General features: G+C 45.6%; 1 protein-coding gene across 7 annotated transcripts in view; it reads right to left on the bottom strand.

Annotated features, from left to right (window-relative positions):
* Window positions 1–26,351, bottom strand: part of LOC147116896 (uncharacterized) — a 298,183-nt gene that overhangs the window by 150,987 nt on the left and 120,845 nt on the right. For 6 of the 7 annotated variants that reach the window (XM_085987101.1, XM_085987105.1, XM_085987104.1 and 3 more), the window contains 5 exons: window positions 18,798–18,890; window positions 13,582–13,674; window positions 11,194–11,286; window positions 5,640–5,732; window positions 1,720–1,842 (listed from right to left, as the gene is read on the bottom strand). In XM_085987101.1, coding sequence (XP_085843227.1) covers window positions 1,720–1,842; window positions 5,640–5,732; window positions 11,194–11,286; window positions 13,582–13,674; window positions 18,798–18,890 — 495 coding nt within the window. The remainder of the gene's footprint in view (window positions 1–1,719; window positions 1,843–5,639; window positions 5,733–11,193; window positions 11,287–13,581; window positions 13,675–18,797; window positions 18,891–26,351) is intronic. The other variant, XM_085987106.1, reaches the window with a different exon arrangement.

The raw sequence follows: 26,351 nt of genomic DNA on the forward strand, positions 1-26,351 counted from the left end.
GAGGTAGAGAATTCCAAAGATTCACCACCCACCTAGCGAAGAAATTTCTCCTCATCTCAGTCCTAAATGGCCGGCCCCTTATTCTGAGACTGTGACCCCTGGTTCTAGTTTCCCCAGCCAGGGGAAACATCCTCCCTGCATCTACTCTGTCAAGCCCGGTAAGAAATTTGTATGTTTTAGTGAGATCACCTCTCATTCTTCTAAACATTAGAGAATATAGGCCTAGTGTACTCAATCTCTCCTCATAGGACAATCCCCCCATCCCAAAAATCAGTCTGGTAAACCTTTGTTGCACTCCCTCTATGGCAAGTATATCCTTCCTTAGGTAAGGAGACCAAAACTGTACACAATACTCCAGGTGTGGTCTCACCAGGGCCCCATATAATTGCAGTAAGGCATCTTGACTCACGCTGAAGGTTCTCATCCAATGGTGGCTCAATGTATTGAGCCTATTGCAGAGCAAACTTATTGAGCATACTACAGACTACAATTATGCGGGACACTCTTTCTGGGCTGTATTGTAGGATGCCGCCAGTTCTGCTGAGACATTGGAATTGTTGCTTGATGTCTCCAAAGGTTCACTCAGTGAGGGTTCTAGTTGACCCATGGTCCTGACTACAGTACAGTTTGGCCATTGAGCACGGGATCCTGAGCGGGGTCATGAGCCAAGTTTTTAAGTAGTTCCTTTTGGTGTGTGGTTAAGTTAGTTTGTCGATTGCTAGTCAACGTTGCTGGCAGTGTTAGAGAAGGTTAAGGGGAGATTTAATAGAGGTGTTCAAAATCATGAAGAGTTTTGACAGAGTAAATAAGGATAAACTGTTTCCAGTGGTAGAAGGGTCGGTAACCAGAGGACACAGATTAAGGGTAATTGGCAAAAGCACCAGAGGTTACATGAGGAGAATTTTTCTTTTTAACGTATCGAGTTGTTATGATCTGGAATGCACTGTTTGAAAGGCTGGTGGAAGCAGATTGAATAATAACATTCAAAAGGGAATTGGATAAATACATAAAGGGGAATAATTTGCAGGGCTAGTGGGAAAGGGCAGGGGAATGGGACTAATTAGATTAGCTCTTTCAAAGAGCCGGCACAGGCACAATGGGCCGAATGGCCTTCTCCTTTGCTGTATCATTCTATGATTCTGTAAGTGTGAAGGGCATCGCCGTTGTCTCTGGACATATAGTCCAGAAAACATGAGTAAATCACACCACACTTAAAAAAAGCTGGAAATAAAAAGCTGGAATCAGTAAAAGTGACCATGATGATGTTGGATTGTTGTAAAATCCCACTGGTTCACTCATGTCCTTAAGGGAAGTAAACCTGCCATTTTTTCCCATTTTTATCTCAATGTGATTGCAGTCCCACACCAATATGGTTGACTCTTAACTGCTCTCTGAGGAGCCTACCAGGCCATTCAGTTGTATCAAATCGCTGCTCAGGGCACCTCGGGATAGGCAATAAATACCAGCCCTGCCAGTGACACCAACATGCCGCGAATGAAACAAAAATGACTGCCTCCCGAATTGTACCGTCCAGGGCTTATGTGTCGGATCAGGAACTGCCGACAGCAACGCGGGCAGCACAGAAATGGCGTCAGGGGTCTTAACGATGTCACACACATTGCAGTGCCAGAGCACCACGACATTCTGTGTAACCCTTCAGCTGAACTCATTGCCCATTCTGAAACATCTTGTTGAAAATTAGTACTTTTGCTGACTCACCGGGTCCAGCAAGAGAGGAACTACTCGGATCAAATGAAGAATCCGTTTCTTCATCCAGAGGCTGAAACAGCATCGAGTCATTTGGATCTACAGTTACCAGATTCGGTCCGACATTTGCTTGCACTGTGAAGAGAGAGGAAGAATAGTAGTTCTCATTGCACATTAGCACGTTAATAAATCTCACAACTGCACAAGCAGAATGTTGTCATCGCACAGGCACAAGCACAATAGTGCTGTCAGATGTTTTGATAGTCCAAATCTCAAACTTTTCAACAAGCATCAAGCTTATCCAATCCTTTTCCCCTTTAGCATCTTTGCTGCCTCAGTCACTGAACCCGATAATGGAATAACTAATAGGGTCAGAAATAGTCCAGTGACTTGACGAGAGCAGGGAAAGTAAGAGAGCAGCACCTTAAGGGAAGTAATACACTCTTCAGCCAGTAAAATGACTAACAGCACAAGTCATCTTTCACACTATACTGATCGGGAACATCCTTCCTGCACCTAGTCTGTCTAGTCCTGTTAGAATTTTATACGTTTCAATAGGATCCCCTCTCATTCTTCTAAACTCTAGCGAATATAAGCCTAATCGACCCAATCACTCTTCATACGTCATTCCTGCCATCCCAGGTATCAGTCTGGTGAATCTTTGCTGCACTCCTTCCATGGCAAGAACATCCTTCCTCAGATAAGGCGACCAAAATGCACACAATACTCAAGGTGTGGTCTCACCAAGGCCCTGTACAACTGCAGCAAGACATCCTTGCTCCTGTACTCGAATCCTCTCGCTATGAAGGCCAACATACCATTTGCCTTCTTAACCGCCTGCTGCACCTGCATGCTTATCTTCAGTGACTGGTGCACAAGAACACCCTTCTCCCAATCTATTGCCGTTCAGATAATAATCTGCCTTCCTGTTTTTGCCACCAAAGTGGATAACCTCGCATTTATCCACATTATACTGCATCTGCCATGCACCTGCCCAATCACCCAACCTGTCCAAATCATACTGGAGTTTCTCTGCATCCTCCTCACAGCACACATGCCCACCCAGCTTTGTGTTGTCTGCAAACTTGGAGATATTACCTCTAGTTCCCTCGTCTAGATCATTAATATATATTGTGAATAGCTGGGGTCCTAGTACTGATCCCTGCGGTATCCCACTAGTCACTGCCTGCCACTCGGAAAAAGACCCGTTTATTCCAACTCTTTGCTTCCTGTCTGCCAACCAGTTCTCTATCCAAGTCAGTACCTTACCCCCAATCCCATGTGCTTTAACTTGGCACGCTAATCTCTTATCGAAAGCCTTCTAAAAGTCCAAATACACCACATCCACTGGTTCTCCCTTATCTATTCTACCAGTTACATCCTCAAAAAATTCCAGTAGATTAGTCAAGCACGATTTACCTTTTGCATAAACAGCGGCAATGACGTGTTGGGCTGAATAGCCTGTTTCTGTGCTGAAAATTTGCGATGGGATGCCTCCGATCTGTAAAATATCTACGAATGTACCTGGTGGCCTGGAAGATACGGAGGCTTCCGAGCCTGGGCCTCTCCGGGTCCACGCGGGCAGAGGCCCACGTATCCGCAAGTGGTTCGCAAGCGCCCCTGGGAGCCCAACCAATAAAAGAAGGGAATCCCCATTCATACTTATGGGAGTTCTGTATGTATGGAACACTTAAAAAATACACGAACACATGAAATAATTTTTTTTTAATTACATATTTAAAATTAATTAAAATGACATTTAATTAAATATTTTAAACGAGAATTTAATTTTTTTCGAAAAAAATGTATATGTTTTAACAGGGCTAAAAATAAACTTACCTTATTGGACAGGGTTTTTAATGCATAAATGAGTGATGAAATTTTATTTTTCTATTTTTTAAAACTCCAGAATGATATGTTGCCTCCCTGGTGCCAGGGTCAAAGATGTCACTGAGCGGCTGCAGGACATTCTGAGGTGGGAGGGTGAACAGCCATAGGGCCCTGGTGAGACCACACCTGGGCCTAGAAATTCACTAGCCTTAGCGCCGCTTTTGAGGCGCTAGAGGGACTAGCGCCAGAGTTATGGCCAGTTGAAAAATTCCCTGGGGCCCTAAAGCGGCGTTGCACCGGTAACGCTGCGCCGGCCCCGATGACGTCATCGGTGTGCGCAGCGTCCTGGTTGCCATGCCGACGGGCCCCAGCGCCGACATTCAGTTGCGGCCGCCTCGCCCGTGGCAGCCGCAACTAAGACTCTGGCAACAGAGTCCAACATGTGTTTGCGCCGGCGCATTAAAGGCCCCGCGGCGGCCGGCCGCTTTCCCGCTGGCCGCCTGCCCGCAGCTCCCTCCCCGGACTTCTCCCCCCCCCCCCCCCCCGGAACAGATGCAAGCCCGGCACTTGTCCGAGGTGCCGGGCTCATTTTTAAACAGATTTGCGCGGGCCGCGGCCGGGTGCAGGCAGCTCCTCCTTAACGGAAGGAGGAGGCCTGCACTTCCCCAGCCTGCCGCACCGCATCGGGTGCTGTAGCGCCGGAATTGCGGCGCTAAACGGCAGTTAGCGCCCTTTTCCAGGCGCTAAGACCCTTCAGTAGCGCCGGCAGCCGTTTGGGCGCGGCGCTACTGAATTTTTGGCGCGCGCAGGGGGACTTAGCGCCGGCACTAACTTCCGGCGCTAAAGCCCTGGCTAAGCCAAAACCCAATTTCTAGGCCCTGGAGTATTGTGTACAGTTTTGGTCTCCTTACCTAAGGAAGGATATACTTGCCATAGAGGGAGTGCAACGAAGGTTCACCAGACTGGTTCCTGGGATGGGGGGATTGCCCTTTGAGAACAAATTGAGTAGACTAGGCCTATATTCGCTAGAGTTTAGAAGAATGAGAGGCGATCTCATTGAAACATACAAAATTCTTACAGGGCTCGACAGGGTAGATGCAGGGAGGATGTTTCCCCTGGCTGGGGAGTCTAGAACCAGGGGTCACAGTCTCAGAATAAGGGGTCGGCCAATTAGGACTGAGATGAGGAGAGATTTATTCACTCAGAGGGTGGTGAATCTTTGGATTTCTCTACCCCAGAGGGCTGTGGAGGCTCAGTCGTTGAGTATATTCAAGACAGAGATCGATAGATTTTTGAATATTAAGGGAATCAAAGGATATGGGGATAGTTCAGGAAAGTGGAGATGAGGTAGAAGATCAGCCATGATCTTATTGAATGGCGGAGCAGGCTCGAAGGGCCGAATGGCCTATTCCTGCTCCTATTTCTTAGGTTATGTTATGTTCTTATGATGGAGAGTGTGGAGCAGTGCACTAACAACTTGTGTGGGATTGTAGCAAATAGAACTGACACTCTATAGTCAACAATGGAGCGTTTAGTCACCTCAATGGGTTCTGCAGCTGGGCCTGCCCTGTAGGGTTCTGTGGCACCAGTAATAATAAGGGATGCACATACTAGAGCTACACTGGCTCGTGGCTCAACCATCTCCTACACTTTGTGTAAGCTGGGTGCTCAAATGGATAGGTATGTTAGTGAGATCACAGATATTCTATACGGTATTAACCAGGAGATTAGTATTATTCTTGCAGTAGCTGGTGGTCCTGCAATGTCAGTTGACATAAATATTAATGTTAGTCTTTGGCCAGATGCAGTTTACTTGAGGGTAGGAGGGCTGGGAGAGTTGCGGGACATGACAATGCAGGGGAGCAGGGATTGTTCAGTTGAAGCTGCAAGAGCTACAGTGGAAGATCTCTGGCTACAGACAAGTGTTGGAGCCCTGCTGGCTCTTCCCATCCTCTACTTCATTAGTGTTGTCTTCCTTATCATGCTAATATGTCACGCACGTTGCAGTGCCAGAGCACCATGACATGCTGCATAACCCTTCATTTGAACTCATTGCCCATTCTGAAACAAATTGTTGAAAACTAGTACTTTTGCTGACTCACTGAGAGGATCACGTGGTCGAGATGGAAACAGCAGATTTGCCATCGGGTCAGTTGGATCAACACGTACCAGACTCGGGCTCACATTTCCGTGCGCTGTCAAAGAAAGAATACAAATTCTCATTCAACATTTGCATGTTAATAAATCTAACAACTGTCATCAAATAGGCACCAGTACAATAGTGCTGAATAAATAGATTTTCTTTTGAATATGAAATGATTCTGGATTCTGTAAAAGTTGTAAACATTCATCTGGTTTTTTGATCGCCAGATAGAAATCACTACTCGTCAGGCCTGATAGTCTGTCAAATGTTTTGATAGTTGAAATCTCAAAATGCTTATCAGTAGGATTGCTGACCTACAGCCCAATGGTAAATGCTGTCGTACAATGGGAATGGAATATGTCGCCAGCTCTCAGGATGACAGCATGTCTGGAGCAGCGCTAAAGCAGATAAAAGATCACTTAAGACAAGATTGAGGAACTCACATGGAGGTATGGGCTTTTGTGTAAGCCAGGAAAATGGTAAACCTTTATGAAATCTTTGTTTTAGTAATAGCTGATGATCTGCAATGTTAGTGGACCTGAATATTAAAGTTAAAGAAAGAAAGACTTGCATTTATATAGCGCCATTCATGGCCATCGGACGTCCCAAAGCGCTTTACAGCCAATTAAGTACTTTTTAAAGTGTAGTCACTGTTATAACGTAGGAAACTCGGCAGCCAATTTACACACAGCAAGATCCCATGTGAAGGAATAGCCATGATTCAGAGAAATAAACGATGCCATGAACAGAATACTGATATTATTAATAAAAGACATACTGGGTTTAAAAGACACAAGTCTCAGCAGACAAGGCCGTAAACAGCATACAGGCTTCTGAGAGAAGATCAGTTGATAACAAAGTTGTAAACAAGCTTTGAAATGGGAATTAGTTAAATATTCTAAAACAATGAAAGACTGAAGCAAACCATTGGTGCTTCCGAAAAGTCTTGGGTTTGCAACGAACACAATGAGAATGCCCAGTTTAAGTGTGAAGAGCTAACACGTTGAAACAGAAACACAAACATTAAAAGAGGCATATCCCTTTCAAACATGACATCAAGTAAAGAAACAACTGCTGGTCAAATAGTTTTATGTTAAACTTGGAAAACAGAAACCATAAGATTAAATATGCAACCAATTGAGATAGCTAGAAATGCATGAAACATTCAGTCAAAGTGTCTTTAATTTAGATATAGTAAAAACCATACCAACAAGACTTTGAAGATATAACTTCAATAGATGACACCAAGCAATTACATTGTGTTTGTATTAAACTTGGAACAGTAAGCGGAGTCAAAATGTCTGCTAAAAAGCAGTAAAGCCAATACTGTATTAAGGATCTTCAATAAGAATGACATCAAACAAAAATCATAGCTGTCCTTGTTTTTATGATGGTTTTTGGAACACCTAAAAGTAGAGAAATAATTATGCATGCAATAGTAGAATTGATAGTAAAATAGAAAGCATTCAAAAGAGCTATAGAAGATCGGAGCAGGAGTAGGCCATTCGGCCCTTCGAGCCTGCTCCGCCATTCAATGAGATCATGGCTGATCATCCAATTTCAGTACCCTGTCCCTGCCTTCTCCCCATATCCCTTGATCCCTTTAGCCTTAAGAAATATATCCAACTCTTTCTTGAATATATTTAATGAACTGGCCTCCACCGCCCTCTGTGGCAGAGAATTCCACAGGTTCACCACTCTCTGGGTGAAGAAATTCCTCCTCATTTCAGTCCTAAATGACTTACCCCTTATCCTTAGACTATGACCCCTGGTTCTGGACTCCCCGGCCATCAGAAACATCCTTCCTGCATCTAGTCTGTCCAGACCTGACAGAATTTTATAGGTTTCAATGAGATCCCCTCTCAATCTTCTAAACTCCAGTGAGCATAAGCCCAATCGACACAATCTCTCCTCATACGTCATTCCTGCCATCCCAGGTATCAGCCTGGTGAATCTTCGCTGCACTCCCTCCATGGCAAGAACGTCCCTCCTCAGGTAAGGTGACCAAAACTGCACACAATACTCAAGATGTGGTCTCACCAAGGCCCTGTACAACTGCAGCAAGACATCCTTGTTCCTGTACTCGAACCCTCTTGCTACGAAGGCCAACATACCATTTGCCTTCTTAACCACCTGCTGCACCTGCATGCTTACCTTCAGCGACTGGTGCACAATAACACCCAGGTCTCTTTGCACTTCCCCTTCTCTCAATCTATTGCCATTCAAATAATAATCTGCCTTCCTGTTTTTGCCACCAAAGTGGATAACCTCACATTTATCCACATTATAGTGCATTTGCCATGTTTCTGCCCAATCACCCAACCTGTCCAAATCGTACTGGAGTTTCACGACATCCTCCTCACAGCTTACCCTCCCACCCAGCTTTGTGTCGTCTGCAAATTTGGAGATATTACATCCAATTCCCTCGTCCAGATCATTAATATATATTGTGAACAGCTGGGGTCTTAGGACCGATCCTTGTGGTACCCCACTAGTCACTGCCTGCCACTCAGAAAACAACCCGTTTATTCCAACTCTTTGCTTTCTGTCCGCCAACCAGTTCTCTATCCAAGTCAATACCTTGCCCCCAATCCCATGTGCCTTAATTTTGCACGCTAATCTCTTATGTGGGACCTTATCGAAAGCCTTCTGAAAGTCCAAATACACCACATCCACTGGTTCTCCCTTATCTATTTTACCAGTTACATCCTCAAAAAATTCCAGTAGATTAGTCAAGCATGATTTACCTTTTGTAAATCCATGTTGACTTTGTCCGATCCTGTCACTGCTTTCCAAGTGCTCTGCTATTACATCTTTTATAATAGACTCTAGCATTTTCCCCACTACCGATGTCAGGCTTACTGGTCTATAAGTCCCTGCTTTTTCTCTACCACCTTTTTTGAATAGTGGGGTAACATTAGCTACCCTCCAATCCATGGGTACCGTTCCAGAGTCTATCGAGTTCTGGAAGATGACCAGCAATGCATCTACCATCTCTAGGGCCACTTCCTTAAGTACCCTGGGATGTATACCATCAGGCCCTGGGGATTTATCGACCTTCAGTCCCATCAATTTTCCGAACACCATTTCCCTACAAATACTGATTTCTTTCAGTTCCTCCCTTTCATCAGACCCTATGTTCCCCGGCATCTCTGGGAGGTTATTTGTGTCTTCCTTTGTGAAGACAGAACCAAAGTATGTATTTAGTTGGTCTGCCATTTCCTTGTTCCCCATTATAAATTCCCCTGATTCTGACTGTAAGGGACCTACGCTTGACTTCACCAATCTTTTTCTCTTCACATATCTATAAAAGCTTTTACAGTCAGTTTTTATGTTCCCTGATAGCTTACTCTCAATAAAGACAATTAGCTGACATCAGCAGAGAACATCAAAGAAGAAACCAAATCCAAAAGGGTATAAAAATAAAACCTTTTTAACAGAACGTCAGAACACGCTGAACGGGCAGGGTGTTTCTCGACTTTCCAGAGGCATCTCTGTAAGTCTTTAACTATGAGTATCGGTAAGTCAAAAGTGATTGATTTTGGTGGATGTTCTGGATTTAGAAATAAGTAAGAAATAAGAAATGTAATGAAGTAAAGATTTGAGAATAAGGATCTCTGAGAAATAAGAAATGTAAGCTAATTGTATTTTGAATTGTTAATGTTGCGACTGATTCAACAGATGTTAACTGAATGTCGACTCTTAAATAAAACTATGGGCTAAAAATTGAGTAGCACCCCAATTGGGGCACTAACTTTGCCGGGGCGCTAAAAGTAGCGCCCCAGAAAAATTAGCACCCCCGCGCTGGAACTTGAGTGGTTGCGCCTCAAGAGCGAAGCAGGGCGCTACTGGAGGCGCCCCGCATCCCTCTTGGGGTGCTGTGAGTCAATATTGTGGCGTTATGTGCCGCAGCGCCACACGCTGCGGTACATTGCGCCGCGGTATTGCAGGCCTTCCTCCCCTTCTGAAAGGGGAGGGGCCTTGTGCAGCGCGACCTGGGGCCCAGCTGGGCCCCCGGGGATCGGGAGTGCAGGCAAAAGAGCCCGGCACTCAAGAGACGTGCCGGGCTCTTGGAGCGCAGCCAGCACTCCGCGGGGGGGGGGGTGCCTTTCAGGAGGTCTGGGACAGGAGCGCAGGCAGGTGCTGGCAGGCGGCCAGCAACAAAAATGGCCACCCCGCACCTCGCCTTTAAATTGCGCCTCCCCGGCCATAGGTACGCCCCCCTGACCCCATCGGACATAGCGTCCGGCGTTAAGTCAGGGGGCGCTCCCAGAGTTTGTGGCCGGGGCGTGAGCGGGGCGCTGCGCACACCAATGACGTCATCGCCAGCGGCGCAGCGCCACAGGGCGCTACCGGTTAGCGCCACCACTAACCTCCCGCTGAATTTTGCGGGAGGCATGGGCAGTGCCACGCCCGGGCGCTAGTTGCATTGCGTCCCGTTAGCGCCCTCTTAAGGCACTAACGGGAGGCGCAACCAACTGAATTTTCCCCCTATATATTTTTAGAATTGTCTCAAAAAGTAATTCCGTATAGACTCGCGAACCCACAAATTCTGTACACTCTTTTGTAAGGAGTTGCAGAATTCTGGGGGTATTCCGGACCCTTATAATATCCGGAAGGTTACAGTCTAGTTCAACTTATTAAAAGTACTATCCGGAGGACGGTACCATCTTTAGTCGTTCCTTTCCTTTAGGGAGAGATAGCCTGAACCTTTAGACCCATTTAAGCGTCTTATGGAATTCGGCTATCTCTAACTTAAGTTGAGGGTGAACGTCTGGGGAATACGCCTGATCTGGGATAGTCCAAAAGGGCTAGGACTGTAATAATCCCTTCACCCACAAACAGCAATGTGATAATGACCAGATAATCTGTTTTTTAGTGATGTTGATTGAGGGATAAATATTGGCCAGGACACCGGGGAGAACTCCCATGCTGTTCTTCAAAAGAGTACCATGGGATCTTTTACGTCCAGCTGAGAGAGCAGGGTTTAACGTCCCATCCGAAAGATGGCACCTCCAACAGTGCAGCACTCCCTCAGTACCGCACTGGAGTGTTTGCCTAGATTTGTGTGCTCCGGAGAATAATATTATTCTTGCTGTAGCTGGTGGTCCTGCAATGTTAGTTGACATAAATATTAATGTTGCTCTTTGGGCAGATGCAGTTTACTTGGGGGTAGGAGGGCTGGGAGAGATGCAGGACATGACAATGCAATGGCTATTTCCAACAAGCGAGAATCTAATCACCGCCCCTTGATATTCAACGGCATTACCATCACCGAATCACCCACCATCAACATCCTGGGGGGTCACCATTGACCAGAAACTTAACTGGACCAGCCACCTAAATCCCAGGAACGCATAAAAAAAAAGTACGGATTGTTCAGATGCAGCAAGAGCTGCAGTGGAAGATCTCTGACTATAGACAAGTATTGGAGCCATCCTGGTTCCACGCCAGTAGAACTCATTGCAAATTCTGAAACATAATGTTGAAAATTACTACTTTTGCTGACTCACCGAGTGGGTATTGTGCCAAAGACGGAAAGAGCTGATTTGCTATCGGGTCATTTGGGTCAGCACGTCTCAGATTCGGGCATACATTTCCATGTGCTATTAAAAGAGAGAAAAATTGAAGTTCTGAGTTAATATTTGGACATTACTGAGCATACTGCAAGCTACAATTATGCAGGAAATGCTTTCTGGGCTGCATTGCAGGATGCCACCAGATTTGCATGTTAAAATATCTAACAACTGGACATGCTGAATGTTGTCATCAAACGGGCACAAGTAAAATCATACTGAATAAACCACGAGATATCAAATGATTCTGTAAAAGTTGTAAACATTTATCTGGTTTCTTAGTATCCAGTTAGAAAATACTACACATCAGACCTGTGAGTCTGACAGATGTTTTGATGGTTCAAATCTCCAAATTCTTATCAGCCATTAAGCTTATCCAATCCTTTTGCTATTGAGCATCTTTGCGGACTCCCAGTCACTGAACTTGATAATATAACCCGAAAATATCAACGGGATTAGCCAAAGTCAACATGGATTTATGAAAGGGAAATCATGTTTCACAAACCTACTGGAGTTTTTTGAGCATGTAACTGGTAGAACAGAGAAGGGAGAACCAGTGGATGTGGTGTATTTAGATTTTCAGAAGGCCTTTGATAAAGTTCCACATAAGAGGTTAGCGTGCGAAATTAAAGCACATGGGATTGGGGGTAATATACGGGCATGGATTGAAAATTAGTTAACAGACAGGAAAGAGGGAGTAGGAATAAATGGGTCTTTTCCGGGGTGGCAGGCGGTGAGTAGTGGGGTACCGCAGGGATCAGTGCTTGGGCCCCAGCTATTCACAATATATTTCAATGATTTGGATGAGGGAACCAAATGTAATATTTCCAAGTTTGCTGATGACATGAAACTAGGTGGGATTGTGAGTTGTGAAGAGGATGTAAAGAGGCTTCAAGGCAATTTAGACAAGTTGAGTGAGTGGGCAAATACATGGCAGATGCAGTATAATGTGGATAAATGTGAAGTTATCCACTTCAGTAGGAAAAACAGAAAGGCAGAGTATTATTTAAATGGTGATAGATTGGGAAATGTTGATGTACAGAGGGACCTGTACACCAGTCACTGAAAGCAAACATGCAGGTGCAGCAAGCAGTTAGGAAGGCAAATGGTATGTTGGCCTTCATTGCAAGAGGATTTGAGTACAGGAGCAAGGATGTCTTACTACAGTTATACAGAGCCTTGGTGAGACCACACCTGGAGTACTGTGTGCAGTTTTGGTCTCCTTACCTAAGAAAGGATATACCTGCCATAGAGGGAGTGCAGCGAAGGTTTACCAGATTGATTCCTGGGATGGCAGGACTGTCGTATGAGGAGAGATTGGGTCGACTAGGCCTTTATTCACTAGAGTTTAGAAGAATGAGAGGGGATCTCATTGAAACGTATAAAATTCTGACAGGGCTCGACAGGCTGGATGCAGGGAGGATGTTTCCCCTGGCTGGGGGGTCTAGAACGAGGGGTCACAGTCTCAGGATACAGGGTAGGACATTTAGGACTGAGATGAGGAGAAATTTCTTCACTCAGAGGGTGGTGAACCTGTGGAATTCTCTACCACAGAAGGCTGTGAAGGCCAAGTCACTGAATATATTTAAGAAGGAGATAGATAGATTTCTAGACACAAAGGCATCAAGGGTTATGGGGTGAGAGCGGGAATATGGTATTGAGATAGAGGATCAGCAATGATCATATTGAATGGCGGAGCAGACATAAAGGACCGAATGGCCTACTCCTGCTCCTTTTTTTTATGTTTCTATAATAACTAACAGGGTTGGAAATAGTTTAGTGATTTGACGAGAACAGGCAAAGTATCAGAGCAGCATCATGAGCATCACCACACAGTTCAACCTGTAAAATGACTAACAGCACAATTCATCTTTCATACTGTACTGAGCTTCATGGGTCACGGGTGTCCTGAAGCAAAGGAAACCTGTTACTCTTACCCGGTTTGACCTATATCTGATTCCAAGAACATTCCAACGTGGTTGACTCTCAACTTATCGCTGAAGCAGCCGAGCAAGTCATTCAGTTGCATCAAAGCTCTACTCAGGGCACCTGGGGATGGGCAATAAATTCTGGCCTTGCCAGTGATGCCCACATGCCGAGAATTAAAGGAAAATGACTGTCTCCCAACTTGTCCCCTCCATGGCATGTGGGTCGGATCAGGAACTGCTGGCAGCAACGCAGGTCGGACAAAAATGTCACTGGGGTCTTAAATATGTCCCGTACATTGTAGTGCCAGAGCACCATGACATGCTGCATAACCCTTCATTACATCTCATCGCCCAATCTGATACAAATTGTTGAAAATTAATACTTATGCTGACTCACTGAGAGGATCTCGTGGTCCAGATGGAAACAGCTGATTTGCCATCGGGTCATTTGAACCAACAGGTACCAGATTCAGGCCCAGATTTCCGTGCGCTGTCAAAAGAGAGGAAGAATAGAAGTTCTCATTTAACATCTGCACGTTAATAAATCTAACAACTGGACATGCTGAATACTGTCATCAAACAGGCACAAGTACAATAGTGCTGATAAAATGTATTTTTTTGGGATATGAAATTATTTTAAGTGGAATGGTAGCGTAGTGGTAATGTCACTGGGCTAGTAATCCAGAGGCCTAAACTAATGATCCAGAGACGTGAGTTCAAATCCCACCTCGGCAGCTGGGGAATTTAAATTCAGTTAATTAAATAAATCTGGAATAAAAAGCTAGTATCAGTAATTGGATTGTAGTTAAAACCCATCTGGTTCACTAATGTCCTTTAGGGAAGGAAATCTGCCGTCCGTACCTGGTCTGGCCTATATGTGACTCCAGACCCACAGCAGTGTGGTTGACTCTTAACTGCCCTCCGAGATGGCCCAGCAAGCCACTCAGTTGTAACTAACCGTTACAAAACACAATAATAAGAATGAAACCGGAGGGACCACCCGGCAAAATTGGGAGCGCTGTCCCACAGACTAGTCAAGCAACAACCTGACATAGTCATACTCACAGAATCATACCTTTCAACCAATGTCCCAAACTCCTCCATCACCATCCCTGGGTATGTCCTGTCCCACCGGCAGGACAGACCCACCAGGGGTGGCGGCACAGTGGTATACAGTTGGGAAGGAGTGGCCCTGGGAGTCCTCAACATTGACTCCGGACCCCATGAAGTCTCATGGCTTCAGGTCAAGCATGGGCAAGGAAACCTCCTGCTGATTACCACCTACCGCCCTCCCTCAGCTGATGAATCAGTACTCCTCCATGTTGAACACCACTTGGAAGAAGCACTGAGAGTAGCAAGGGCACAGAATGTACTCTGGGTGGGGGACTTCAATGTCCATCACCAAGAGTGGCTCGGTAGCGCCACTACTGACCGAGCTGGCCGAGTTCTAAAGGACATAACTGCCAGCCCGGGCCTGCAACAGGTGGTGAGAGAACCAACACGAGGGAAAAACCTACTTGACTTGTCCTCACCCATCTACCTGTCGCAGATGCATCTGTCCATGACAGTATCGACGGCAGTGACCACCACACAGTCATTGTGGAGACGAAGTCCCGTCTTCACACTGAGGACACCCTCCATCGTGTTGTGTAGCACTACCACCGTGCTAAATGGGATAAATTCAGAACAGATCTAGCAGCCCAGCGGATTGGAAAACCGCAAATATAACACCTCTATTTAAAAAAAGAGGGAAACAGAAAGCAGGAAACTATAGACCAGTTAGCCTAACATCTGTCGTTGGGAAAATGCTGGAGTCCTTCATTAAGGAAGCAGTAGCAGGGCATTTGGAACATCATAATGCAGTCAAGTAGAGTCAGCATGATTTTATGAAAGGGAAATCATGTTTAACAAATTTGCTGGAGTTCTTTGAGGATGTAACGAGCAGGCTGGATAAGGGTGAGCCAGTGGATGTGGTGTATTTGCATTTCCAGAAGGCTTTTGCTAAGGTGCCACATAAAAGGTTACTGCATAAGATAAGAGCTCACAGAGTTGGGGTAATATATTAGCATGGATAGAGAATTGGCTAACTAACAGAAAGCAGAGAGTCGGGATAAATGGGTCATTTTCCGGTTGGCAAACGGTAACTAGTGGGGTGCCACAGGGATTGGTGCTGGGGCCTCAACTATTTACAATCTACATTAGTGACTTGGATGAAGGGACCGAATGTAATGTAGCCAAGTTTGCGGATGATACAAAGATAGGTGGGAAAGCAAGTTGTGCAGAGGTCTCAAAGAATCTGCAAAGGGATATAGACAGGCTAAGTGAGTGGGCAAACATTTGGCAGATGGAGTATAATGTGGGAAAGTGCGAGGTTATCCACTTTGGCAGGAAAAATAAAAAAGCAAATTATTATTTAAATGGAGAGAGATTACAAAATGCTACAGTTCAGAGGGACCTGGGGTCCTTGTGTATGAAACACAAAAAGTTAGCATGCAGGTACAGCAAGTAATAAAAAGGCAAATGGAATGTTGGCCTTTATTTCAAGGGGGTTGGAGTATAAAAGTAGGGAAGTCCTGCTACAACTGTACAGGGCGTTGGTGAGACCACACCTTGAGTACTGCGTACAGTTTTGGTTTCCTTATTTAAGGAAGGATATACTTGCATTGGAGGCAGTTCAGAGACGATTCACACGGTTGATTCCTGAGATGAGGGGGTTGACTTATGAAGAAGGGTTGAGCAGGCTGGGCCTATGCTCATTGGAATTTAGAAGAATGAGAGGTGATTTTATTGAAACATATAAGATACTGAGGGGGCTCGACAAGGTAGATGCAGAGAGGATGTTTCCCCTCGTGGAGAATTCTAGAACTCGAGGGCATAGTTTCAGAATAAAGGGTCGCCCTTTTAGAACTGAGATGAGGAGGAATTTCTTCTCTCAGAGGGTCATAAATCTGTGGAATTCTTTGCCCCAGAGAGCTGTGGAGGCTGGGTCATTAAATACATTTAAGGTGGAGATAGACAGATTTTTGCAAGATAAGGGAGTGAAGGGTTATGGGGAGCGGGCAGGGAAGTGGCTTTGAACCCAAGATCAGCCATGATCTTATTGAATGGCGGAGCAGGCTGGAGGGACCAAGTGACCTATTCCTGCTCCTATTTCTTATGTTCTTATGTTCTTAAAAATGGGCATCCACGAGGCGCTGTGGACCATCAGCAGCAGCAAAATTGTATTCCACCACAATCTGTAACCTTATGGCCCGGCATATCCCTCACTCTACCATTACCATCAAGCCAGGGGACCAACCCTGGTTCAATAAGGAGTGTAGAAGAGCATGCCAGGAGCAGCACCAGGCATACCTAAAACTGAGGTGCCAACCTGGGGAAGCTGCAACACAGGACTACCTGCATGCTAAAAAGAGAGAACCAGCATGCTATAGACAGAGCTAAGCGATCCCACAACCAACGGATCAGATCAAAGCTCTGCAGTCCTGTCACATCCAGTCGTGAATGGTGGTGGACTATTTAACAACTAACGGGTGGAGGCTCCATGAACATCCCCATCCTCAATGATGGTGGAGCCCAGCACATGAGTGCAAAAGAGAAGGCTGAAGCGTTTGCAACCACCTTCAGCCAGAAGTGCCAAGTGGATGATCCATATCGGCCTCCTCCTCAGGTCCCCACCATCACAGAAGCCAGTCTTTAGCCAATTCGATTCACTCCACGTGATATCAAGAAATGGCTCAACACACTGGATACAGCAAAGGCTATGGGCCCCGACAACATCCCACTATCGTGCTGAAGACTTGTGCTCTAGAACTAGCCGTGCCTCTAGCCAAGCTGTTCCAGTACAGCTACAACAATGGCATTTATCCGACAATGTGGAAAGCTGCCCAGGTATGTCCTGTCCACAAAAAGCAGGACAAATCCAATCTGGCCAATTACAGCCCCATCAGTCTACTCTCAATCATCAGCAAAGTGATGGAAGGTGTCATCGACAGTGCTATCAAGGGGCATTTACTCACCAATAACCTGCTCACTGATACCCAATTTGGGTTCTGCCAAGACCACTCTGCTCCCGACCTCATTACAGCCTTGGGCCAAACATGGACAAAGGAGCTGAATTCCAGAGGTGAGGTGAAAGTGACTGCCCTTGACATCAAGGCAGCATTTGACCGAGTGTGGCATCAAGGAGCCCTAGTAAAACTGAAGTCAATGGGAATCGGGGGGAAAACTCTCCACTGGCTGGAGTCAAACCTAGCACAAAGGAAGATGGTTGTGATGGTTGAAGGTAAATTATCACAGCAGGGGTTCCTCATGGGAAGTGTCCTAGGCCCAGCCATCTTCAGCTGCTTCATTAATTACCTTCCCTCCAACATATGGTCAGAAATGGGGATGTTTGCTGATGACTGCACCGTGTTCAGTGCCATTCACAACTCCTCAGATAATGAAGCAGTCCATGCCCGCATGCAACAAGATCTGGATGACGTTCAGGCTTGGGCTGAGGCAGCTAACATTCGCGCCACAGAAGTGCCAGGCAATGACTATCTCCAACAAGCGAGAGTCTAACCACCTCCCCTTGACATTCAATGGCATTACAATCACCAAATCCCCCACCATCAACATTCTGGGGGTCACCATTGACCAGAAACTTAACTGGACCAGCCACATAAATACTGTGGCAACAAGAGCAGGTCATAGGCTAGGTATTCTGTGGCGAGTGTCTCACCTCCTGACTCCCCAAAGCCTTTCTACCATCTACAAGGCACAAGTAAGGAGTGTGATGGAATACTCTCCACTTGCCTGGATGAGTGCAGCTCCAACAACACTCAAGAAGCTCGACACCATCCAGGACAAAGCAGCCCACTTGATTGGCACCCCATCTACCACTTTAAACATTCACTCCCTCCACCACCGGCGTACCGTGGCTGCAGTGTGTACCATCTACAAGATGCACTGCAGCAACTCACCAAGGCTTCTTCGGCAGCACCTCCCAAACCTGTGACCTCTTCCACCTAGAAGGACAAGGGCAGCAGGCTCATGGGAACACCACCACCTCCAAGTTCCCCTCCAAGTCACACATCAACCTGACTTAGAAGTATATCGCCGATCCTTCATCATCGCTGAGTCAAAATCCTGGAACACCCTCCCTAACAACACTGTGGGAGTACCTTCACCACACGGACTGCAGCGGTTCAAGAAGGCAGCTCACCACCACCTTCTCAAGGGCAATTAGGGATGGGTAATATATGCTAGCCTTGCCAGCGATGCCCACATTTCATATATGAATTTAAAAAAAACTATTCTAATAATAGCTGGTGGTCCTGCAATGTTATCTGACATGAATATTAATGTTGGTCTTTGGGCAGATGCAGTTTGCTTGAGTGTTGGAGGGCTGGGAGAGATGTGAGAAATGAAATGCAGTGGGGTATGGACTGATCAGCTGAAGCTCTCTTCAATAGTTGCAGTAGAACACAGGTCGGACAAAAATGGCACAGGGGTCTTAAATATGTCACGCACATTGTGGTGCCAGAGTATGATGACATGCTGCATAACCCTTCATTTGCTCTCATTGCCCAGTCTGAAACAAATTGTTGAAAATTAGTACATTTGCTGACTCACTGAGAGGATCTCGTGGTCCAGACGGAAACAGTTGATTTGCCATCGGGTGAGTTGGATTTGCACGTACCAGATTCTGGTATACATTTCCGTGCGCTGTCAAAAGAGAGGGAGAATAGAAGTTCCCATTTAACATTTGCATGTTAATAAATCTAACAACTGGACGTGCTGAATACATAAGAACATAAGAAACAAGAGCAGGAGTAGGCCAATCGGCCCCTCGAGCCTGCTTTGCCATTCAATAAGATCATGGCTGATCCAATCGTGGCCTCAACACCACTTTCCCGCTTTCTCCCCATAACCCTTGACTCACTTACCATTCAAAAATCTGTCTATCTCCACCTTGAGTGTATTTAATGACTCCGCCTCCACAGCTCACTGGAGTAGAGGATTCCAAAGATTCATGACCTCCAAGGGAAGAAATTCCTCCTCATCTACGTCTTAAATGGGCGACCCCTTATTCTGAAACTATGCCCCCTAGTTCTCGATACCCCCACTGGGGGAAACATCCTCTCAGCATCCACCCTGTCAAGCCCCCTCAGAATCTTATAAAATCATCTCTCATTCTTCTAAACTCCAATGAGTATAGGCCCAACCTGCTCAACCTTTCATCATACGTCAACCCCTTCATCCCAGGAATCAACCTCGTGAACCTTCTCTGCACTGCCGCCAATGCAAGTATATCCTTCCTTAAATATGGAGACCAAAACTGTACGCAGTACTCCAGGTGTGGTCTCACCAGCGCCCTGTAAAGTTGCATCAAATCTTCCCTACTTTTATACTCCATACTCCTTGCAATAAAGGCCAACATTCCATTAGCCTTCCTAATTACTTGCTGTATCTGCTTGCTAACTTTTTGTGTTTTATGTACTAGGACCCCCCGATCCCTCTGTACCGCAACATTTTATAGTCTCACTCCATTTAAATAATAATTTGTCTTTTCATTCTTCCTTCCAAAGTGGATAACCTCACATTTTCCCACATTGTACTCCATCTGCCAAATTTTTGCCCACTCACTTAACCCATCTATATTCCTTTGCAGACTCTTTGGGCTGGATTTTCATTGGGCCGTTGAGGCAGGATTGGAGGCGTGTGGGGTGTTAAAATCATGACATCGGGGAGCACGAACCCATCCCGCCCACAACCCGTCTCCATGCCAGTTTCAAAGGAGGCAAATACCCGACCTGTGTTGGGACCCGCCTCCCCGAGGCAGGAAGGGGATTAGTGCCAATTAACTGCCTGTTAACAGGTAGTTAACAGGCAGTTTTTAGCCTAATCCCTATTTTTATTCCTGAAGTGTGGGATTCCCAAACGGCTCCAAACCACGGCAAGTTAGCGAAGCAGACCGTCGGGCTGAAGGGCTTGGAGGGTTCAAGATGTCCGGTGTTCAGGTGAGTGATGTGTGCATGAGTGCAGAGGTAAGTGTGTTTGGTGTGTGTAAAGTGTTTAAATAAGTTTTACTTACCTTTACAGCCTTCCTTCCTTCAGGTCTCGGGAGTCCCTCATCTCACCAACACAGAAAGCAGAATGGTCACGAGCTGTCAAAAGTTGCCGCATTCAGTTTTCTGTTCTGGAGAGATCTCTAAATCAGCCTGAGAGGAAGGAATTAACTTAGTGTACAGAATGTCAGTGTTTGACAGCTTCAAAGAGCTGTCAAACGTTGATATTTCATCTGTCAAAAGCTCTTGACAGATGAAATGTCAATCTGTGATGTCACCTGTTGCCGGGTGGCCCTTAATTGGCCCGCTGGGTGGGCTCAACAAGGTCAATCAAGTGAAAATTGCGTGGGGTGGCCACAACTCGATGGAGGCGGGACTACAACCCCAAAAGTTGCAGTCCCGCCTCCTACATGCCTCCAGTATCAAAATCCAGCCCTTTGAGTCCTCCTCACAACTTGCTAACCCACCTATCTTTGTATCATCAGCAAATTTGGCTACAGTACACTCGGTCCCTTCATCCAAGTCATTAATATAGATTGTAAATAGTTGAGGCTCCAGCACTGATCCCTGTGGCATCCCACTAGTTACTGATTGCCAACTGGAAAATAACCCATTTATCCCGACTCTGTTTTCTGTTAGTTAGCCAATCCCCTATCCATGCCAATATATTTCCCCCAACCCTGTGTGCTCTTATCTTGTGCAGTAACCTTTTATGTGGCACCTTATCGAATGCCTTCTGGAAATCCACATACACTACATCTACTGGTTCCCCTTTATCCACCCTGTTTGTTACATCCTCAAAGAACTCTAGCAAATTTGTCAAACACGATTTCCCTTTCATAAAAGCATGTTGACTCTGCTTAATTGTCTTATGATTTTCTAAATGTCCTGCTACCTCCTTAATAATGGATTCGAGCATTTTCCCAATGACAAATGTTAGGCTAACTGGCATATAGTTTCCTGCATTCTGTCTCGCTCCTTTCTTGAATAGTGGTGTTACATTTGCGGTTTTCCAATCGGCAGGGACCTCTCCAGAATCCAGTGAATTTTGGTAGATTACAACCAATGCATCCACTATCTCTGCAGCCACTTCTTTTAAGACCCTAGGATGCAGGCCATCAGGTCCAGGGGACTTGTCGGCCTTTAGCCCCATTAGTTTGCCTAGTACTTTTTCTCTAGTGATAGAGATTGTTTTAAGTTCCTCCCTCCCTATAGCCCCTTGATTATCTATTATTATTGTGATGTTTTAAGTGTCTTCTGCCATGAAGACTGATCTAAAATAATTGTTTAGAGCCTCTGCCATTTCTCTATTTACTATTAATTCCCCAGTCTTATCCTCTAAGGGACCAACGTTTACTTTAGCTACTCTCTTCCTTTTTATATACCTGTAGAAGCTCTTACTGTCTGTTTTTATTTTATTTGCTAGTTTACTCTCATACTCTATCTTCTCCCTCTTTATAGTTTTTTTAGTCATCCTTTGCTGGTCTCTCAAAATTTCCCAATCCTCTGGCCTACCACTAATCTTTGTAACAATGTATGCCTTTTTTTTCAATTTGATACCATTCTTAACTTCCTTAGTTAGCCACGGATGGTGCATCCTTCTCGTAGAGAAACATAGAAACATAGAAGATAGGAGCAGGAGTAGGCCATTCGGCCCCTCGAGCCTGCTCCGCCATTCAATGCGATCATGGCTGATCATACAAATTCAGTATCCTGTCCCTGCCTTCTCCCCATACCCCTTGATCCCTTTAGCCTTAAGAAATATATCCAACTCCTTCTTGAATATATTTAATGAATTGGCTGCTACTGCCTTCTGTGGTAGAGAATTCCACTAGTCACTGCCTGCCACTCGGAAAAAGACCCGTTTATTCCAACTCTTTGCTTTCTGTCTGCCAACCAGTTCTCTATCCAAGTCAATACCTTGCCCCCAATCCCATGTGCCTTAACTTTACATGCTAATCTCTTATGCGGGACCTTATCGAAAGCCTTCTGAAAGTCCAAATACACCACATCCACTGGTTCTCCCTTATCTATTTTACCAGTTACATCCTCAAAAAATTCCAGTAGATTAGTCAAGCATGATTTACCTTTTGTAAATCCATGTTGACTTTGTCCGATCCTGTCACTGTTTTCCAAGTGCTCTGCTATTACATCTTTTATAATGGACTCTAGCATTTCCCCACTACCGATGTCAGGTCTGTAATTCCCCGTTTTCTCTCTACCACCTTTTTTGAATAGTGGGGTTACATTAGCCAGCCTTCAATCCACGGGTACTGTTCCAGATTCCATCGAATGTTGGAAGATGATCAGCAATGCATCTACTATTTCTCGGGCCACTTCCTTAAGTACCCTAGGATGTAGATTATCAGGCCCTGGGGATTTATCGGCCTTCAATCCCATCAATTTCCCTAACACCATTTCCCTACAAATACTGATTTCTTTCAGTTCCTCCCTTTCATCAGACCTTGGGCTAAAAATTCGGTTGGGCGCCGAATGGGGCGCCAAGCTCGCCTGGGCGCCGGAATTACCGCTGCGAGCGGAGCCACTTGCGCCATCCGGATATTCAGTTTCTACGCCCCAAATGGAAGCGGGCCGCTACTCGAGCCTTCCCGCGCCCCGCTTGGGGCGCTCACCCTGAATATCGGCGCGCTAAGGGCCGCAGCGCCACATGCTGCAGCACGGCACGCTGCGGTGCTGCAGGCCTTCCTCCCACTGTTAAGGGGGAGGTGCCTGCAACAGCGCGATCCCCGCTCGCGAGTGCCGGCAAATGAGCCCGGCACCAAGGAGAAGTGCCGGGCTCTCGGGAAACAGCCGGCAATGCCGCGGGGGGGGGGGGGGGGTTTAGGAGGCCGGGGATGGAGGTGCTGGCAGGCGGCCGCCGAAAAAGCGGCCGCCCGCACCTCCACCTTAACTAGCGCCACTACCGCCACAGGTAGGCCCCTGTGAGCCGGTCGCTATTTGCGGGCACGACCAAATATGGTCATCGGGGCGGGAGCGGGGCGCTGCGCACACCAATGACGTAATCGGTGGTGGCGCAGCGCTACAGGCTAACGCCGCCATTAGCGCCCCGCTAAATATCGCGGTAGGTGTGGCCAGTGGCACTAAAGCCACTGAGTGCCCTCTTTGGGCGCAAACTGGTGGCGCAGCCCACTGAATTTCTAGGCCCTTATGTTCCCCGACATCTCTGGGAGGTTATTTGTATCCTCCTTTGTGAAGACAGAGCCAAAATATGTATTTCTTTGTTCCCCATTATAAATTCCCCTGATTCTGACTGCAAGGGACCTACGCTTGACTTCACCAATCTTTTTCTCTTCACATATCTATAAAAGCTTTTACAGTCAGTTTTTATGTTCCCTGAAAGCTTACTCTCATATTCTATTTTCCCCTTCTTAATTAATCCCTTTGTCCTCCTTTGTTGAATCCTAAACTGCTCCCAATCCTCAGGTTTACTGCTTTTTCTGGCCAATTTATATGTCCTCTCCTTGGATCTTATGCTATCCCTAATTTCCCTTGTTAGCCACGGTTGAGTCACCTCTTTTGTTTTATTTTTATGCCAAACTGGGATGAACAAATTCTGTAGTTCATCCATGCGGTCTTTGAATGTTTGCCATTGCCTATCCACCGTGAACCCTTTGAGTGACATTCCCCAATCAACCCTACCCAACTCACACCTCAGATCATCGTAGTTTCCTTTATTTAAATTCAGGACCCTAGTCTCTGAGTCAACTACTTCATTCTCCATCTTAATGAAGAATTCTATCATATTATGATTGCTCCGACCCAAGGGGCCTCGTACAACAAGATTGCTAATTAATCCTTTCTCATTACATAATACCCAGTCTAAGATGGCCTGATCTCTGGTTGGTTCCTTGACATATTGGTCCAAGAAACCATCCCGTAAACACTCCAGGAATTCCTCCTCCACAGTATTGTTACTAATTTGGTTAGTACAATCTATATGTAGATTAAAGTCACCCATGATGACTGCTGTGCCCTTATTGCACGCTTCTCTAATTTCCCTTTTAATGTCATCCCCAACCTCTGCATTACTGTTTGGAGGTCTATATACCACTCCCACTAACATTTTCTGCCCCTTGGTATTTCTCAGTTCTACCCATACAGATTCCACATCATCAGAGCTAATATCCTTCCTTACAATTGTGTTAATCCCTTCTTTAACCAGCAATGCTACCCCACCTCCCTTTCCTTTTTGCCTATCTTTCCTGAATATTGAATACCCCTGGATGTTGAGTTCCCAGCCTTGGCCACCCTGGAGCCATGTTTCCGTAATCCCAATTAAATCATATTCGTTTACCTCTATTTGCGCAACTAATTCATCCACCTTATTACGAATGTTCCTCGCATTAAGACACAAAGCCTTAAGGCTTGTTTTTTTAACGCTCTTAGACCTATTAGAATTATTATTTACTGTGGCCATGTTTGATTTAAACCATTGATTTCTCTGACTGCCACTTTTGTTTTTCTCCTTCCTATCTTTTGCTTTTATCCTTGTTTCCCTTTCCTCTGTCTCCCTGCTCAGGTTCCCAACCCCCTGCCATTTTAGTTTAAACCCTCCCCCAGAGCACTAACAAACACCCCCCCTAGGACATCGGTCCCGGCCCTGCCCAGGTGCAAACCGTCCGGTTTGAACTGGTCCCACCTCCCCCAGAACCGGTTCCAATGTCCCAGGAATTTGAATCCCTCCCCCTCGCACCATTCCTCCACCAGCCTTTCTTTCTCACTGGAATATACCTTTGCTGAGAGTTATGAAATATCTCCTTAAATGTCTGCCACTGCTGATCTACCGGCTTACCCTTTAATCTATTTTCCCAGTCTACTTTAGCCAACTCTGTCCTCATACCCATGTAATTTCCTTTATTTAAGTTTAGGATACTAGTTTCAGACCCAAGTTTCTCACCCTCAAACTGAATTTGAAATTCTACCATGCTATGATCACTCTTTCCTGGGGGATCCTTTACTATGAGATCATTAATTAATCCTGTCTCATTACACATTACCAGATCTAAAATAGCCTGCTCCCTGGTTGGTTCCTCAACGTATTGCTCTAAGAAACCATCCCAAATACTCTCTATGAACTCGTCCTCAAGGCTACCCTTGCCAATTTGATTTGTCCAATCTATATGATGATTAAAATTGCCCATGATTGTTGCAGTACCTTTCTTACAAGCCCCCATTATTTCTTGGTTTATACTCTGTCCTACAGTATAGCTAATTTCACACTGTACTGAGCATCATGGGTCACGGATGTCTTATACTGTTTTCAGGCACAAGTCAGTCGGAATGCTGACATCAAACAGGCACAAGTACAATATTGCTGATTAAATAGCTTTATGGGGGATATGAAATGATTTTGGATTATGTAAATGTTGTAAATATTTATCTGGTTTCTTGGTAACCAGTTAGAAGACACTACTCATCAGATATGTTATTGCTCAGATGTTTTCATTGTTCAAATCTCAAAATATTTATCAAGCTTATCCAATCCTTTTGCTCTTGAGGTTTTTTGTTGACTCCCAGTCACTGAACCCGGTAATGGAAAATCTAACAGCGTCGGAAATACTTTAGTGATTTGACGAGAACAGACAAAGTAATAGAGCAGCACCATGAACACTGTTCACCCTATAAAATGACTAACAGCACAAGTCATCTTTCACACTGTACTGAGCTTCATGGGTATGGATGTCTTATACTGTTTTCACCCACAAGTCAGTAGGAATATTCTAGTAATAGCTGGTGGTCCTGCAATGTTAGTTGGCATGAATATTAATGTTGATCTTTGGGCAGATGTCATTTGTTTGAGTGTTGGAGGGCTGGGAGAGATGTGGGAAATAAAATGCAGTAGGGTAGGATTTGTTCAGCTGAAGCTCTCGTCAAGAGATGCTGTGGAAGATCTCTGGCTACAGACCAGCATTGGAGCCATCCTGGCTCCTTGCCATCCCCAATGTCAGTGGTGTTGTCTTCCTCATCATGATGAAGGCCCTCCTCCAATGGTGGCTCCATGTGTTAAGCCCGTTGCAGAGCAAAGTTATTGAGCATACAGCAAACTACAATTATGCAGGACACTCCTTCTGGGCTGTATTGCAGGATGCCACCAGAT

This window comes from Somniosus microcephalus, chromosome 5 (assembly GCF_052327205.1).
Source record: "Somniosus microcephalus isolate GS21.2 chromosome 5, FLI_Smic_1.0, whole genome shotgun sequence".
Lineage (NCBI taxonomy): Eukaryota > Metazoa > Chordata > Chondrichthyes > Squaliformes > Somniosidae > Somniosus > Somniosus microcephalus.